Consider the following 19,510-nt stretch of genomic DNA (forward strand, 5'->3'; position numbering starts at 1 on the left):
GCATGACACTGTATACTTTATGTAGCTTTCATAACATCTTTAATGAACAATTGATTAAGAACATTGTTTAAGAAACACATTTTCGAAAATTATAAATAAAAAAATGTGCAAGCACCGACGAAAATATGGGAGTAAGAAGATTTTTGTGACCATTTGGACATTTTATGTTATAATAAATAATTATACCGCCTTTCACTCGCTTTTAATATTATGACTTAAAAAACAGTCTTATAATATATCTGAACATTTACCACTACCCAGTGGTCCAGTACCCACATCAACTAACGGAATATTTTCAATCATATTAAATACTAATTACCTTTGAGAAAATAACTTGTTCCGCCTATGATAAGAGAATGCCCCCTTGAGTGTCAAGTTTGAAGCTTGCTGGAGTTCATTGTGTGGTGCAGCAGAAAGTGAGGTTAAGAAGTCCTCTCTTTATATTTATTTATACTAACACTCAAAGGTACGAAGGAATACGTTATTTTTTTTACTGTAGTATAACAAAAGTGAATGAACATCAATAGATAACATTAATATAATATATTGCTTTTAGAAAAATGTCAAGTAGCGGTGTCGGAAGGGGTAGAGGATGGTTAAATTTGAGTAAAAGTCAGAATGTTACAGTTGTACCCCCTCGACCTGGAAGCAGCCCTACATCAATTAACCCACTTTCCCCAAACTTAGCTTTAATAGATGATGCCCAATTTGCAGACAAATCAAACGAATTTACTGATCTCATAAGTATTGTTAAACAATTAAATTTAAATGATGATGGCATTAAATTTAACCAGAAGAAAAAACATATACTTGAATCGTGGAAAGAGAGTTGCCAAACTAGTGAAGACGTAGAGTATGTTTCTTTGTCATAGAAGTAAATTTATTGTTTAAATGGAAATGTTTTAGGCGCTGCTTTGATGCAATTCATCAGGCCTGTTTAAGTGATGCTGACTTGGGTTCCAAACTTGTTTATATGATATCAGCAAGATCCTTTATTAGCCAAGAAATTCATGACCAAAATATACGCTTGATGTTTTTACGAAAATTGCAGAATAATTTTGAAGGTAATTGTATTATTTTAATTCGAATATTTATAATTAATTATCTGAAAGTAATGAATCTAACTTTAAAACTACTTTGATTCTACATTCTTAATTTAACATTTTAGGCTGTAAACTTTTACAGAAAACTAATCCCGTTGCGTTCCGTAATAGTGTTCAAATGTTGGGAGAGTTCTACCATAAAGCTAGATTAGCAAATGGTCAACAATTAACTTTTATGGCGACCCCATTCATGACCTATCTGGAAATGTTGTTGGAGTCTACACAATCTCTTGATCTCAAACTTTTTACTGCGCAGGTAATCAAACAACAGTACTTTACCGCAGCAGATGATACTGAAAAATATTATTATTTATTATTAGTTATATAATGTACAATTTGTGAATTTTTCATATTTCAGCTTTATTTGAATGGTGCCTCGATCAAAAATGAATCTCCGGACAAAATTATTGAAATTTTAAACAAAGTTCGATTGTTGTTGGCTTCTGAAAAACAGTTAACAAGGGAATGTAAGTTATGGTTACTGCTTGCCTTAGATATAGCCAATAGTAAATTTGCAATTCTTCCGGCTGAAGTATATACATTTTACCATGACCAACTGGGAGAAGCAGCTATGGTCACTTTTCAGGTAAATTAGATTATACTAATTTTATTTTAATATTATTTGTAGTTAGAGGTTTTTAATTCATAATAATTTAAAAAATAATACAATAAGGAACTGCTAAAAGTCTTATGCCGGCTTTACACACTCGCTCAGCTAACTTGAAACGAAGCAGGCATAAGAATGCAGAGAGGACACTCACCTCGTCTTGATAGCTGTTGACAGCATGTCGGTATTTAGTTTCCAAGTCAAAGGATTCTCTCGGCGAAAGTCAAGAATGTGAGGCTAGAGGTACGTTCACACTCTTGTGGTTCCATATAGGGTAACACTCGCAATGTCTCGCCTGGACTGGTTTTAATCGAATTAATTTTGATTTAAAGAATTACTCAAGTAAACACGTTATTTATTAGAGAATAAAGAGTGACCACAAATATCGCCCGTTTTTTCACAATTCGCAGAGAACTAAAGAAAATAGATAAAAATATGTTTTTGGTCTCAAATTACTCTTAAAATATTAAGATGAGCATAGCTTTTAGTTTTTTGAAAATTTTCAAAAATCACCCCTATTTAGGAGTTGGAAAGACTCCCAAAATGAAGAATTGAATATTACCAATAAATATAAAAACTATTAGCATGTGAATTTTTCTATCGAATGATTCTTGATACAAAGAAAGATTTATTCTCATGACTGAAATAAGCATGTGGAATTAGAAAACCCACCCTTAAGCACGCTCAGGGGGTGGAATCATCCCCAAAAATAGATAATATCAGAAATAATTGTAAAAATTCCAAAAAAAAATATTTTAAGTTAATTCACATGCTAATAGTTTTTATATCAATTGGTAATATTCAAATTCTTCAATTTTGGCATTTTTTCAACCCCCAAGTAGGGGTGATTTTTTAAATTTTCAAAATACTAAAAGCTATGTTCAGTTCAGTTTTTTATGATAACTAATTTGCAACCAAAAACATTTTTATGTATTTATTTTTAATTCTCTGCGAATTTTGAAAAAACGGGCGAAAATCACAGATTTTTTGCGGTCACTCTTTACTTACCGGAACAAAAAACTGGAGAACAAAAATATCAAGTCACGAAAATAGGGTTTTTGAGTAAGGTGGCGATCGACCTCGGAAAAAGCCTTTGTAGTTTTACTTTAACTTTCAGAAATATTAATTGCTAGAAAGGAGTAGCATTATCCATTAATAATAGTGATAACTGAAAACAAAAATTGGTTCTTTATTCGGGAACATAAATATGTAATAAGTGTTATTTAGTATTAATAGTATGATGCATTTGTTGGACATTCTCTATATTACAGAACATTGCTTAATATATTTGCAGTTTTATATTAGTATTATTTCTCCAGATTCTGGTTATATTTTTGAAAGAAATATTCACTGTCCAAAAACACATTATTTAAAAAATTAATTCAAACCATAGGCAATTCAGAGCTGGGAGTATTTTGACAAAAAATTACCAAATAGTATTTTAAATACAAAATAGTATTTTGTAATTAAAATACTTTTGTTATAACCCCAAAAATATTTTACATTTCAAATACTTTAATAAAGTAATTTGTATTTTGTATTTTAAAAAAGTATTTAAAATCTTGTAAAAATAATTTAAATACTCTTGAGTAATTAAATTACCCAAAGTATTTAAAATGCCCAAAATACTTACCAAAAACAAATACTGTGTCTGTTGCGACTGGAGACTGGTACAAAACGTGTTAAAAAAAATTACGCACCTGCACGCCTGGATTTAGCGCATCATCACTAGTCAACTCAGTAGTCAATTATCAAAATTTAAAATCATTTCTTTTAGCATTAGTGGGCTATTCTAAAAAAAAACTAATAAAAAATTATAATTAAATATTCTGCATCTCCGTAATCCAAATGAAAATCATTGTTTCCAGACTTATGTCTAGTTTTTTTTAATTCTTGATCTTGAAATTGAGCTTGCCTTGCACATACAATATATTTTTTTAAGTCGCAAAAATATTTTAAATACTTTTAATTAATATTTTCAATATACTATTTAATATTCAACATACTTAAAATACTATTTTAAATACTAAGTATATATTTAAAATACTTTCGAACTAGTATTTTGTAATTTGTATTTTAAATACATTTTGAAAGTATTTTGCCCAGCTCTGGGCAATATTCTAATAGGTAGGTACTAGAATAATACCTATGAAACAACCAGACGAATATAAATTATTTTTTTACATTTTTTACTTACCCTTCGTCATATTGATATGAAAATATTTTCAGTACCTACTCTTTTCAAATTTACAATGCTTTTTTCAGGTATGCAGCAAACTGAGTGATAAGAATATCGAGATTATTTTCAAAATAAAGGATAGTTCTTGTATTTTTTATTTTTAAATAAATGCAATACCAGTAAGAACATTTTATGAGAAACAAATATTTTATACATTGCTTGTCACAGTAACAGTATGTGTCTTGTCACGGTCTTTTAACTTATCAAACTGATGATTCAATAAAAACTTGTATTGTATATTTGTAACAACCTGTATTTGTGGCACGCTTTTGCCACAACAAATTGGTCAATTTATTGGTCAAATTTAAGGCTACCAACTTGGAATAAAAAATATAATAACAAACAACAATAAACTTATAACTTTTGTGAGACGTACATAACTTTATATGTCTCTCAATATTCCATGTACATGAAACTGCCATAGTCTTTTGGGATAAAAATAAAGGGTGTTAAAGTTGGAAAAAGTTTTAATTTTTTCCAAATAATTCTACGTCATTTTGTCTCATATTTAAATGAAATTTGGTATGGAAGTACTTGTGTATCTTATACCTCTTTCCTAAGTTTTTTCTTTAATTTTTTTTTTAAATGGTTTTGATCACCATATTTTCAATAAAAATCTTGTTTTGTAATTGAAAATTTATTTTGTAATAAAATAATATTGTGCAGCGTACAGAAATTAGCAGGTTACATTTTCACAAAAATTATGAGAAATTATCATCTTCGGTAACACTTAATCATACAAAAATCGTTTCATTCTGAACATTATAAACAATAGTTTTTCATCAAATTCATCTAATTTAATGCTCTTTAAATAAGGGAAATACAGATTACAGAACATTATTTCCTTTTCCTACAAACCATTATTTCCTTTTTGTTATCAAATTTCAACCAATTTCGGATGATAATTAAATCATTTTTTAATCGAAAACGAGATGGTGATATTAATAAAATAATTAATTCAAAATTGAATAAAAAGTCTCAAAATTATAGAATGTAACTAAAATTATTATTGAATGAATATTAATAGTCACCACTAGATAACAAGCAGTCCTATTTCTTGGTGAATTTATGGAAAGTTAGGAAATGTACCAATATAACTATAAAATATAATACAAAGTTGTGACTAGTATTGTTAAATTAGAATGTACAATAAAATAACCTAAAAAGGCATGCACATGTGGTTCCCAAAAGATGCATAATATACATATGTGAACATAGAAAAACTGTCTATAAACGTTAATTTTGTTTACCATTGTTGGTCATTTTCATGGTTTCCAAAATGGTGGATATGGGGTATATATTTTATGTAAGGTCGTTCAATCACATTTCTGGTTTTTCAAAATGGTTATGGAATTTTTATATTGTGGATGCTACTCTTATATTTTGAATTGCCTTTTTTCTTACATTTATATAAAACGAATGTAGGATGTCTTCAATAGTTGTATTCTTGGAAATTGCTCGATTATGTGCTTCACAAATGTTACTCTCTGGTAATACATTTTTTTTAATTGATAGTAGATTGATCCGATCTTGTGATTAAAAACGATGAATTGAGTTTTGATTAGATTGATTTTAATATACCATTTATTGTACCAGTTTTGTACCAAACTGGGGAGCTGCCAAAGCTTTTATATAGTTAGATTTAGGCTGCAATTATGGACTATCAAAGCAGTGTCACCAGCATATTGAAGAATATATAGAATAATAGTGGAGAAAGTGGAGCCTTGTGGTACACCTTGTTGCCGAGGGAAGATTTGATTAATTTTAGTTTGAGGTTCTGTTTAATATACGTAGTATTTAAGTAAGTTAGACAGATTTTTAGAACAATTAAAATATCTAAGCTTATAAACAAAACCTGCATTTACTTAAGTATATCCGATCAATTTATTCTATCCAACATTGATAATTGAAAAATATTGAATTATTTAATAAAATTAAATAACCTTTAATAAATATTGTTTATTTTCTATTTTTGTGTTTCTGTTTTGTATACGAGGCGTATCCACAAATTAAGAGCACCCAATTTTTTAAAAATCGTAACGGCAGTATATGAAAAATTTATACATTCAGAAAGATACATCAAATACTATTTTTAGACGTAGTCTCCTTCAACCTCAATGCACTTTGTGAGCTGAGGCATGACCTTTCTGATATCCTCTTCAAAAAAAATCTCCTTCGGCCTCTCAAGCCCATTGTTTTATGGCACTGTGGACCTCATTGTCAATAGAAAAACTTTTTCCATCGATAAACACCTTCAGAGAAGAGAAAATATGAAAATCAGAAGATGCCAGGTCAAGCCTGTGATGATGTTCCAAGCGAATGATTCCAAGAGTTGTTTTGTGGTGTTGGCTGTATACAGTCAAGGAAATTGTTCACCTTCCAGATCGAAATGCTCAGGAAATTCCTGTGAAGATGCGATTCTGTTGGCTTTCTGTTGATCCATGTGCGGTTTTGGTACCCACCTCGCACACAATTTTTGATAAAATTGTTTCAGTAATGATTTCATACAGAAGAGATTTGGAAATTTGTGAAAACACTGTGTTTGTCACGTGATCCTCATAAACAGTTTTGATTTAGTTAAAAATCTGAAACGGCGACTTCCCTTTGCAAGAAGAAGCCAGATTACGCACCTCATCTCGCAGCTGGCAGGATTCGGAATAGCGCACTCATTTCAACACACCATTATAACAACAGTTCTCAACTGACCAAGACAAATGAATGTGCGTTCTGTTGCCAACACAAACCACGGAGCATCAGAATCTCAGTATCTTACTTTTTAAATATGCTTCATAATTAATAAAAAATTATCTTTATAAAAATATTGATCATCTAAAATGAACTGAGTAATATTATTTCTCATTCGTCTTTGTTTGCTTCATGAATACGATTAACTGACATGTATGTATGACAAAATAAAATTATTTCTCAATCATGAATAACTCACAACTTTATATTTGTAATTGTCATTCATTATAGGAATAATTTTTTACCAACGCTGCTATGTTTTAGGGGGTGCATGGAACTCTAAGTGTACAAACAACACACACCAGTGCTACATTAGACAGTTTTCAAAGTAGCGTCAACGTTCTGCAATTATCTACTCCCTTAGACACTGCCAACAATCAAGTATCCCCATCCAGCAACACTCAACCCGATTTGAACAGTACATCTTTCGGTAGCAGCGGGTTTGCATCAGATTCTAGTCACAGTTCCACCGCAAACAGGGACACTAATTCACATGGCGGCAAACACGGACGACCTATATTAGGTTCAGGTGCCAGATTTAACAAGAACAGATCGAATGATGAGTCTAACTCTAACTGGAGAGAGCGAGACCAATCGGGAGGTTGGGGTGGTCGGCAGAAAACTCAGGGGGGCAGGGGGGACAGTAGAAAGAATACGAAGGCAGGTAAAGGTTGGGAACATGACGACAGGTTTGAGAATGATTATAGTTAAGGATTTTTTTATGTTAATGTAAGTATCTCATTGACATGATTTTATTATTAATTTGTGCAAGTACTTTTTATCTACTAAATTTTATTTATTTTATACGATTTTTAAGGAACATTTTGTTTTGAAGAATTTTTTAAAAAAAATTGTGATAAAATTAAACATTAATTATATTTCCTGCAGCTGATATATTTCATCATTTTAATTATTAATTAATTTTTTAAGGTTTTTTTATAAGGTAATTGTTTCTATTTTTTTATTTATAATTATTTTATGTAATTAAGTACCTTAAATATTTCATTATTTAAAAAAAATTGTGTATATTCTGCAGCGATATGCAGTTTTATTTTATTATTAATTTGTAGTAGGTATTGTCTAATAATATTGTAAAAATTATTAACAGTATGATTGACTTCAGGTTTGAGTTACAATCTCGCACATATTATGCTCAAGCTTCCTCGATTTTTGTTGCACCTGGTGCAGCCTGAAAATATGTTTATCTTTTATTATTAAAGTGTAAAAGTACAAATAAGTTGAAAATGCTATTAACATGCCATTGCATTTTTGGAAGAGGTGTAATAATTTTAGTGTAAAATATCACCATTCCTTCTATAGATGCAGTGTGTTACAAAGACAGATATTTTTAGATTCTAAAGTCTTATGATTTTTTTCCTGTGACAAATTGCTATAATGGATATAATATAATTTAATCTAATAAGAGGGAAAACTTTATTTGTAAATTTTACGAGAAAATGGCATTCGTTATAAAATGTGTCAAACTTTTAAAAACATTTAAAAATATCCAAGAGTGAAGCACTCAATATTTTTAAATATTGAAAATGTTGATGAATTCCTATATCAAACATTATATTATGTTTTTAAAAAAAAGTTTATAAATGACAACTTTTTTTGTGTTAATAATACTTTATTGAAATTTATCAAAATTCATCAATATTAATGTAGGGGAATGATGACATACTGATGATATGATGTATAGTCAGAGAGAGTAAATCCAAACATTTTCATTAAATAGCCAAATAATTCTCTAGTGTCTTATTCTGCCATTAAGATGGCAGTACCAGTAACGGCCAAGAGCAGCTAGTTGCTGAATAGTAAATTTGTAATACACTGGATTTAATTGCAAAGAAATACCAATGCAAATATCTCATTTTGATTAATCTTAAGCTGATTTTTTTTTGTGTATCGGAATCATTGATGCTTTCTTTGTATATATGTCTTTACCTCTATAGGCCAATTCAGTTATAATGTCATTCATTTTAACCACATATTCGGAAGGCAGAAAGACAGAAAATTGAAAAAAAAAAATGTGGACCTTTTAAAAAATAAGCAAAATACCCCTTAGCTCTCTAATTTGTAATAAGGATGTGCCGCGCAGGCCGGCGAAATACACAGTGATCAGAAGTTGTAGCGAAACAGCTGATTTCCTAGTCGTCTTATCGCAATTGCAATTGCTTTCAAAATCAAAATGCAATGGATCTCAACTTTATTAAGCTTTATGATTTGAAAATTTTTTTTGAGCCTAAATATGCATCTTAAAATTTTTTTAATCATATATTCGTATTCTACTCATTTTTCCCTATCTTACCTTAAAATTAATGATATTATGACTGAATCACCCTGTATAGAAAATCCATCAACCAACAATTTACAGTCTTTCCGATGTCAATTGAAGAACAAAGAGGTTGACAGTATGTACTGGTCGCTGACGCAGCAACTCGACATTGAAATATTTTATACACTTGTTCCCATATTTATTTAGCCATACCCATATACAGGTCTGGTCAAACTAAACGTGGTGGTGGTAGAAATGTATACGCCCAGTTGAAGAATGTGAGCACGCAAACGAAATACAAACAGCTGCATCGGTCCACTGGGCAATGAATCTCAGCTGTTGACAAGTGATTGACAAATTGCCCAGCAGTGCAGTGCAGTAATGCGGAATTTGGTGTGATTCAGGTAATTTTAATTTATTATAGGCACCTATTAATCATTGATATTACAATTGTGAAAGGGAGAAATAATATTATTACAACATGGCATTTTGGGGACCTTTTGAAACGGAACAAAACGAAATTTACCATCAATAGAATAAAATTGTTTGAGGACGAAAATAATTAAAATATGTTGTTGGCCAAATGAACATATAATACAAATTTTCTACACATTATATACAAATTATTATAATTTTTTACCTTTAGCAGAAAACTTTTTTAGGGATGCCTATGGTAGCATTAAATTTTATTGCCAAGCGTTTTTTTTTATATGTTCAATTGACTTCGGAAAGACTATACCTCTTTATTTATTTCCTCTCTCTTTTATGCGTTAGATAATTGAAAACAGTGGCGGTTTTACCATAAGAGCTGCGAAGCTGCAGAACACATAAAATTTTATGTATTTAATCATATTAAATATCAACAAAATATTTAAAGTATCCAAATGTACTCACGCTAAAATAAATCTAGGAGCTTATATTATTATTTATTATGACCTCATATACAAAATGGTGTGCACAGCGAACGATTAGATGTGTCCTTTGTTTTGATTGGCTAATCAGGCATGCGACCCAGTACACGAATATATGGAGTTATGTGGCTGCAACAACGACAGCCACTGCTGCAGTAAATGCAGTAATATTTCATACGTGGTATGTGGTGGTTTATTTCTGCGAGCGGTACGTGTGAATATTTTCATTTAGGCGTCTACGGATATTATATTTATTAAAATGAATAGCGTTTCGTTTTAAAAAAAAACTTTGTTTGGTTCTCTGCGTTATGAGGATAAACTAAAAATAAAAGAATTAGGTGGACCAACACCACAATTAAATATTGAAGTTAGTGGAACAAGCCGAAGTAAAAGTTATAAAAGACAATTTAACAATAATGTATACACAAAAGCAGAGTGGGTGTGTGGGTGTGATTTAAAAAATACACTGTTTTGTGTTCCGTGCTTACTTTTCGGTGGGGTTAAAGCAGGGATATACAGTGTGAAAGATTTAAGCAATTTAAGTCATTAGGTAAAATAAACATAAGAAGTCAGTTAGATTCTGCATATTGGGATAATATACGGAAACACAATGAACAGGTAACGAAAAATCGTTATGTATTATCTAAAATCGTAGATTGCATAAAATTTTGCGGAACTCTCGAAATAGCACTTCGCGGACACGACGAGACAGAAAATTCGGACAACCCTGATGTGTTTCGTGGACTCGTAAATTTTAGTGCAGATCTTGACGACATATTAAAAGAACATCTAGCCACATGGGTATGACCGGGATTTTCTGTGATTGTACCAGGAATTGCTGTATGGTCCTGGATTTCGGATTTGCACGTATAACTCTCGGAATATAATATAATGTACATATATATAAAAAAAGATAAAGAAAAAATCATAACATGGCGAGGAAAATTAAAATTCGTTGAATCGTTGGTAAATGTAACAAACGATTTTTTTGTTTATAAACAATATTCAATAATTTAATAAAATATATTTAGTTTATTCCAATTTATTTATACCGTCAGTAGGTAATTCGTGAATAGATATTTCAAAAATCGTTCTTGTGAAAATCTGTATTTTTGTATAAATGGATTGTTCCTTGAAATTTAGAAGTGCCAGGAAAACACGTGACCTTGAAAATTTTAAAATTTTTCGCCATTTAGAGACTCCGGGCACTTAATATCCCGGAATTCAATTCAACAAATGTAACAACCCGAAGCAGAACACATTCAATTAATGTTCACGCGCCACCACTGATTGAAAATAAGTATTGGTGTAATACATATTAAATATTTTAAGTAAATCTTTTGAAAGAAATTTAGAAAAAAATTGGAAATGAGCCCCTGAAATTGTACTTGGTAATATAACGTTAAAATTCTGAATAGTTCCGTAATAGAACAGGAACATGGAGTAAAATTTTATGACCTCTTTAACAAAAGTTTTAGACTTATTTGCAATTTTGCAAACAGTACACACTGAATATTTCTTCATTGCTTACCATTAGCTCAAATAATAAAGGATATAAATATTGCGGCTGTGCACTGAATTGAAAAGTGCAAATAAGTCGAAAATACTGAAGTAACTACTAGAATCGCAAAAAACTTATCTGCTGGTATGAAATAAGGTAATTATATAGGGTGTCAAAATTTTAACCATACATTTAACTCGTCAAAAGCAATAACTTTTATCCAGTCTTTTTTGAAAACTTTGTAGTGTGTATGTATTTCTGGGACACCTGTATATATATTTTTTTCACAAAACATTTGACACTTCTTAGTCATATTTGATATTTAAATAATTTGCGGTACTTCGCTCACTATAATTTTTAAATTTTTCCAAAAATTGAACGTCCTGCTTATAAAATTAAGGAAACAATATTTATAAGAGTTTAAGAATAAACAGAAAGTTTTAAAATCACTTTTATTTTGTAAATCTAATAAAAAAGTTTTCTCTCTTTGGGAACAATCATGGGGCACACTTTATACATTTACACTTTTTTTGTTGCAATACTCTGTAGAATTTAATAATGAAAAAATGAAATATATGCAGTCAGCAGGGTATTTTAAATTTTAGGTATATAGTGCATCAATTTTTAACTGTAAATAAGCATAATTAATTAATTATGGTATGGTTTTGGTGTCTTTTCTTTTTGTATATATAGATATTGTAATTTATTATACAGTGTGTATCAAGGGTTTTAGTCACTTTGGTTACGTCCTCATAACGAATTACTGTAGTTAAGTTAGATAATGGTTGTAGACAAATTTTTTTAAGGAATTATATTTATAAGTGTAATTTTAAGCAATCGTGATTACTGACAGGTTTATGTGGAGTTCTTATTCTAACAGAACAAAAAACAAAAAAAAAATAATTAGTTGTATATCACTACCGCAAGAATTACAAGCAGGCGTGGATATGTTTCGATATTTGGGAACTTGCGACGAGTTCATCTCGTAAACTCATAACGACTTGTTTAGCAAAGTAGTAGACTGTCATTAGTAGAGTGTCAAGTAGTAGACTGCAGCCAATGTCTAAACTAAATTCATTACTTTACATGACCAATGTAATTTTGGAGCAGAGCAAATGATTTTGAAAAAAAGGGATTTTAAATTGTTAGCAAAGCAGTACTTCTTTTGAATAAGGAGGCCCAGTTAAATGGAATTTGTATTCTGGTAATTAAAGTAACTCTTTCTGAAATAAAATTTGATTTCTGATTTTCTACCGAGATATAACCCACTAAAGTGGTTGATGGGTTTAAAGTTACAAAGTTTGTTCTTATTAGTGGCTTGCACATTTTGTCTTTTAGAGAGGCTTTGAGTGACAGGCTTATGCTGTCTCTTTTCAACCTTAAGGGACCATTACTTTCATTATCCACTAACATGAAGTAAAGTTTAAGAGTGTAAGATGTAAACAATTTGTTAATAATACAAAATTGTTGAAAACTTGTGTGTCTTTGTGTGGCCTGTGGAGTTTTGTCAAGTTGAAAGTTTTACATTACTTGTACGAATAGCACAACTGATATATATCTACGAGATACATTTAATGTAATTTTTATTTAATTTATTATGGGTCAGTACAAAGACACAGGCAATATTTTGTTTATCAAGTTATCTTACTCTAAAAAGTAAGTGGGAGTATAAAAAAATAAACATTTAATCATCATTTCCCGTTACTACAGGAAATGAGGTAAAATTATTTTATCGATTTTAAAAAACACCTTCGCATGACTAGTGAAGTATTTAATGAAGTATTAATTTTAGTACAATTAAGGTTAAGTAAACAAAATACATGGATGCAATATCAGCAGTTAGGTATCTTGTCTGTGGGGTTAGATATCTTTTGCATACCTGGATTTTTGATATTGAAGAAGATTCTTTGGTTCTGTGTTCTTTTAGTGTTTGTTTTTCCAAAGAACAGCTGCACTTAAAAATTTTTTTGTAGCTTTCTCAGAATGAGCGAGGTTGGAAAAAAATAACAAATAGTGAAAGATAATAAAAGCAATAAATAATTAATTAAAATTTGCATCATAAGAGGAGTACTGAAAGTACGGGTCTGTTAGGATTTAAAACTGACAGCCTAAACCTGTCATCTAAAGCCTGTCTAAAAGACTAAAAAGTATGGGGCTATCTATGGATGAAAACCGTGGCAGGCTTTATTTGAAAAGGATGGTAACACCTATAGTCCATAGACTACTACAACCCTTTTTTGGCTTTAAATGACTACTTAGTTTGTCTCATTCCGTTCATATGTTTGAATGTTATGAGTAGAAAGACATTTTCATGATTTTGTTACATCTCAACGTCTAAGATGACATCCATATCCACGTCAACTCGTAATTTTTGCTCTTGTTCTGAATTTGAATTAATATTAAACAGGCATACATTTATCAGTAACATAGTTTCCTTATTCTTCACAAGGCATTTCATTTTGTATATATGTTATTTTAATCAGTTAATCATATAAATTTCACAAAATTAGTGAAACTAGCCTTTCATCAGGTAACATCACAACTACTTTTAAAGTTATTTTCAAGATCTCTTAAATCTAGTTCAGTTTTGTCTTCATGTGTTTACTTTATATTTAAAAACTTAAAAGTATGTGATAATTTTATTATTCAAAAAAATAAAGAATGAATCGACGTCGTCACTAGTGTTGTAAAATACTCGGCAATTTATTTTTTGGAGAATTATTAAGCACAAATGAAAATAAGTATTAAGGACCTGCAGATTTATATTCTGTGACATAATTGTAGTGGCGGCTCTTGACCAGGGAGGGTGGAAAAATTTAGGTACAAAATATTGAAACAAAATCAAAGAAAAAAAGGGATAAATAGCTATTATTTGGTTACGATTGGACTGAACAGGACCCCAAAACTGTATAGTAAATGTCTGCTACTGTCACTTTGTCTTTCACTGCTGCGCGATGGTAACCATGACCACCGCTGTAAACACTTTATAGATGTAGAAGCGAGCTCAAGTATTCAGTGTTTTGCAAACGAATTTTGCAAGTCGAGTTAAATTGATTGGACATTTCTTGTTTAATGTGTTTCATAAGGCTAATCTATTTAATTATCGAGATAACATTGTAAACTAAATTTTAAATTAAATTTTTATTACTATGAAAATTTCTAGGGGGGCGGCACCCCAGAGCCCTCTGCCTCGCACCAGCTACCACTGCATAATTGTCATAAAATAAAAAAAAATGCCAGATATTTCATACTTTTTGAAAATGATGAAAATTTTCGTCAATTTTCTCGAAAATGTTCCTAACTGCCCCATATTTACAATATTCACAAATGCAATATTTAAAAAACAAATACAAAGAATTAAGAAAAAATCAAAAAAAGGTTTTCTTTTGTTTCCAAAGAAGACATTTACGCACAATATTTTTTTCACTAGCGAATATTATCAAGCACATTGAATGTTCTCGCCTTTACAATACCAGTTATCACATACTTTTAACTCTCCTAAATACATGCTAAAAGTGTAGTAATCACATAAGCGAAGTGCACTTTGTAAAAATACCACTTTCTTCAGTGACAGTTCATGGATATTAATGTGATCATAATGCGGTGTGGTACCTATACCGTTTTTTAATTGATTTCTAGGCCCACATAAAGAACTTTCGTTACAAAACAATTTTGACGAAATTTGTGAAATAAATTAAAATAAGTCAGAACCGGAGATTTCCAAAACGTTACACATGACACTGGAAAAATTTTTTCATATTACACTGAAAACTTTAATTTTCATGAGCCGTTACTAATTTTTTTATTTATTAAAAATTCATGTTATTCAAATTACGAGTATAATATTTACATCATTTCAATATTTTAAAAATGCAACACTGAATGTTACTGACATTACTATATTCTCTGTTTTTGTCCACTAATAAAGTTTTATCACAGTTTCTTTTTTTATTTATACATTTGAATTTATATTGTGTTATAAAGGTAAGTAATTGAAACATTTATTTTTTTAATTACATCTTTGACATCAAACTGGCTGTGTACTTAATTATTTTTAGTTGTCATACATGCTTTTTAAATTGTGAAATGGAATTTTTTGGACTTACAGCCTACGGTGTCAGTGACCCTATAAAAGATATGATGCGGCCAGATTATCAGGAACCCACAGAGCCACCCAAGGACATACACTCAGGTGAAACATTTACCTGTCCAATTTTTCATTTACCTGTAAATGTTTGCAGATGATTCAAAAGGCAACTTTTGTGAGAGAATTAAGGAATTAGATTGTTACATTGGATTTACCGATGGCTATGCTTATAGATCTTGGGATAGATTGACACGTATGAGAAAAAAATATGTTTTCAAACCTGTAGGTAATTGTTTCATGTGTTATTTTCATCATGTAGTGGTAACTCAATCCCTCTACAAGTATATTAACCCCTTTCACCTTTAGCCAAAGTGGAATGTTCTCATTCATAGCAATATATTTTTGACAAATTTTTCATAGTCGCTTTTTAAATTTTGATAAGATTAAATATTAAAAAAATATATTTTGATATAACTTATGACAAAAATGGAACACTATTATCCATAGGAGTAGATTATCACATCCTATCTAATTTGTATTTCCAGTGGCATAGAACTTCTTCAAAAATAAAAAAATTAACAATTTATTTTGGGCAAGTATAATAAATATGTTTTTGCAAAAAAAAATGTAATTTGCAGAAAACAGTTCGCACAGAAGTATTTTGATAGCGAGAGACATCTGTCATTGTTGAAAGCTGCATGTATAAAAAAATGCTTTTATAATGAATCCCGAATCTAATTACTTTATGCCCGAACGTGACTTGGGTGTGTGCAAAATGCAATCCCGAATCACACGCGGGCAGAAGCATGAAGAGGTTAAAGACTTGTCTGATAGAGGGGCAGTGTATTTAGAAGTTCACAACTTTAATTTTCATAGGGCCTTACGAGATGTACTTATACCCAGGTGTAAATTCGATGTGTTATGGTTGGTGGTACAGCGATCCTTTGCTGGAGCGTAACAAAAGTTCACCAAACTGGTACTTACCAAGAAATACTTATCCCATGACGGGCTCGGATATAAGTAAATATTTTTCGTGAGATGCCATGCACATTTCATTACTTGAAAGTAAACAAATTCGTATGGACTTGGTGATGGGTTGGTGGTATAATTACAAATTTTTGTATGTTCTGTTTATCATTATATATTTCGTTCAGAATATATTAAATTATACTTATATTTAGATTAAGTGTATCAATATATAATACATATGCCTAATATATACTGTGCGGAACAGCCAAATGGCGAATAAATTCAGTATCTCAATTATTGTGCATATTATAAAAAATCCCGAGACACGTCGATTTTGGATTCTGAAACGACATCCTGCAATGTAAAAATTTCATCCCTAAATTCAACCCCCTACGAGTGGCAGAACAAAACACTGTTTTTATATTTTTGTTGTAACAAATTTCGTTAAGCAGAATAAATATTAAAACCATAGCATTTTTGAATAGGCAATGAAAATACCTTTCAAATGAGGTATCATAAGATCAAACTTCTCATTTAAAAATTTAGGGGTCGCAACTGCCACTCGAAACCATTACATAGCTTAACAACTGTAGTCTCTAGCGTCATTCGTAATACGCATGGAGACCCACGTGGCCTCAATGACTCCGAATACTGAAATCNTTTCAAATGAGGTATCATAAGATCAAACTTCTCATTTAAAAATTTAGGGGTCGCAACTGCCACTCGAAACCATTACATAGCTTAACAACTGTAGTCTCTAGCGTCATTCGTAATACGCATGGAGACCCACGTGGCCTCAACGACTCCGAATACTGAAATCCGATTTTACAATCGTCGCTGCGATAGTGTTTACCTGTTATCTGTGGTGTTTACAATAGTTTTTAGTAGTTAGTGTCAAAATAGCTTGTGTGTATAGCAACTCGGAGAGATGGATATCGTTTTAATTTATGGTGAAGCAAGACAACATTTGTGTTAGTTTGTAGAAAATGAGTAAGACAGACCCAAATGTGTTTTCACGTCGGTGGATAAAATTTTGAACAGTTGTAACATTAGGTATGTCAAATAATTTTTTTATTTAAAACCACAAATTAATTTTATTAATTAATAATAGCAATAACGGCAAAAGCAGTTGAATTTGCTGATATAAAATTCTATTTATTTCTTTCCTTGCGAAAGTTCTTGTCCGTTTTTATCACACCTTGCCACCATGCTGGTCGCATTGTGCAAGGTCAGGTTTTACAGTGGATCAGTTTTCAGTGCCGCGCAGAAGTGTATTTTTAAATCATTTTCGTACTGCCCTTTTTGATTTTTTCTTTACAAAATTGTGTTTGTAAGAGTCCCCTGTACATCTGAATTTTTTTTAGGTAAGTTCTGAATCACTATATATATTTTAAATTTTTTACAAATTTTGTATTTCATTATTATAACAACTCTAAAGAATTTCATTTTGAATTATGATTTTTGTTTCAACATCAGTTCTTCCTTTTTTTTTATCTTATGGTGCCATACTAAATTATAAACAACAAAAACGGTGCTTTTTAGCTTTTGCTAAATACAAAAATAACAGAGTTCATAGTTCAAAAGTAATAAAGAATTCCCTGATTTTTCCAGGTTTTCCCTTGCATAAAAAAAATCCAAACCACTTGTAGTTTATTTTTACATATTAAATGTTGTTTATGCATTAAACTTTTTTTCGACTGAATAATGAATTCCCTGACCTTTACCGCGTGCGAATATACTTGTCTGGAGCAGTTAGACTACTTATATTTTTACCTTATGTTGTGTTAAATTAAATTAAAATATGTTTAAAGGTTTGAAAATAATTGTAATAGTTTAGTTACTAATATTTTATTATAAAGCATCCATCACTACACTCCTCAATCTCAAACTCGTCGCCGCTATCGCTCCTTGTTAAAATTTTTTCCAGTTCTTTGTCAATTTTCTAGATATTTTTACGATTTTATTTTAAATAAAATACAATATATCGATAGCCATACTAAATAGAAACTGAAAGAGATGCAACAATCTTGGCATTATTACCAATACCTCCTTCCATAAAAATAATTGCCACAATCACTGTAAGCTCGGCCCGCAAAAATTCCTTATACCAATTGCAACAACCGAATCACTAATGCGCATGGTTGCGAATATATACGGTTTGAGCAGCCTGATCCAATTTAATTACAATGCAATTACAATTAATTCGTCTGGAGAATTTGAGTCCTATAAATTTTTAGCGATTAAACTCGCCTGGAGATTCCTTCACTATAAGAGATACTTAGCTTTTTTAATATGCCTGTTTATGTCTTTATGCTGTCACTGCAATAGACCAAAACATTCTAAAAATTACATTTGGCGAAATTTTCAGGGGAATATCCGAGTATTTTATTTTCCTTCAAGACAGTCACGGATGGCTGCAGATGCTGCAGAGGGTCTACTCTCTGGTCTAGAAATCGCAGATTAATGGTAAAATTCGATTTTTCCAAAAAAAAATTCTCCATGTTTGAAATATGAAGAATACCGTGAAAATGTCATCTTGATATTCCAAGAACTAAAAGTTATGGGCGATATACTGAGAAGCTGTGGAACGACAAAGTTCCTAAGTGTGTCAATTCTTTGCCAAACTTCAAACGTGAGATTATCTTCAAAATATTCAGAAAATGTCACGACCGATTGCTTCTAAAATTTTCGAACAGGTTTTCTACTTCGGAATGAATTTTTTTTTTACTTAATCAGGGTTCATAGTTCAAAAGTAATAAAGAATTCCCTGACTTTTCCAGGTTTTCCCCGACTTATAAAAAAAATCCAGGTCACTTGTAGTTCATTTTTACATACTAATTGGCGTTTATGCATTAAATTTTTTCTCGACTGGACTCAATCTTTTTTATACCCTTAAAACCTCTTATAAAGATTTCAAAACCACAAATAGTTTTCTCTTTCAAGAACCCAGGGCCGGCTTTCACAAAATTTCCAGTTGCAAACGTCAAATTCCCCGACTCATGAATATTTTTAAAATTCCCTGACTATTCCCTGTTTTTTATGAAGAATAACGAATTCCCCGACTTTTCCC

The 19,510-nt window shown here is 30.8% G+C and overlaps 2 protein-coding genes across 2 annotated transcripts; both read left to right on the top strand.

Annotated features, from left to right (window-relative positions):
- The first annotated feature begins 383 nt into the window (after nucleotides 1-383).
- On the top strand, nucleotides 384-7,467 carry LOC108917725. The gene is made up of 6 exons (XM_018724468.1): nucleotides 384-466; nucleotides 557-853; nucleotides 907-1,064; nucleotides 1,169-1,359; nucleotides 1,462-1,689; nucleotides 6,959-7,467. Exons 2-6 carry the CDS (start codon nucleotides 561-563, stop codon nucleotides 7,403-7,405), a joined length of 1,317 nt encoding a protein of 438 aa, XP_018579984.1. The 5' UTR covers nucleotides 384-466; nucleotides 557-560; the 3' UTR covers nucleotides 7,406-7,467.
- An 8,003-nt stretch (nucleotides 7,468-15,470) lies between these two features.
- LOC111692009 lies at nucleotides 15,471-16,508 on the top strand. Its single transcript, XM_023455660.1, has 3 exons — nucleotides 15,471-15,576; nucleotides 15,626-15,757; nucleotides 16,348-16,508. The coding sequence occupies exons 1-3, from the start codon at nucleotides 15,471-15,473 to the stop codon at nucleotides 16,506-16,508; spliced, it is 399 nt and encodes a 132-aa protein (XP_023311428.1).
- The last annotated feature ends 3,002 nt before the right edge of the window (nucleotides 16,509-19,510 follow it).

The sequence above is a fragment of the Anoplophora glabripennis genome, unplaced genomic scaffold, assembly GCF_000390285.2.
Source record: "Anoplophora glabripennis isolate ALB-LARVAE unplaced genomic scaffold, Agla_2.0 scaffold61, whole genome shotgun sequence".
Taxonomy (NCBI): Eukaryota; Metazoa; Arthropoda; class Insecta; order Coleoptera; family Cerambycidae; genus Anoplophora; species Anoplophora glabripennis.

Coding starts and splice junctions, on each gene's coding strand:
- LOC108917725 (XM_018724468.1), top strand. CDS start 561: ATGTCAAGTAGCGGTGTCGGAAGGGGTAGAGGATGGTTAAATTTGAGT. Junction 854..906: donor CAAACTAGTGAAGACGTAGA/GTATGTTTCTTT, acceptor GAAATGTTTTAG/GCGCTGCTTTGATGCAATTC. Junction 1,360..1,461: donor TCAAACTTTTTACTGCGCAG/GTAATCAAACAA, acceptor TTCATATTTCAG/CTTTATTTGAATGGTGCCTC.
- LOC111692009 (XM_023455660.1), top strand. CDS start 15,471: ATGGAATTTTTTGGACTTACAGCCTACGGTGTCAGTGACCCTATAAAA. Junction 15,577..15,625: donor ACCCAAGGACATACACTCAG/GTGAAACATTTA, acceptor AAATGTTTGCAG/ATGATTCAAAAGGCAACTTT. Junction 15,758..16,347: donor ATATGTTTTCAAACCTGTAG/GTAATTGTTTCA, acceptor TAATTTTCATAG/GGCCTTACGAGATGTACTTA.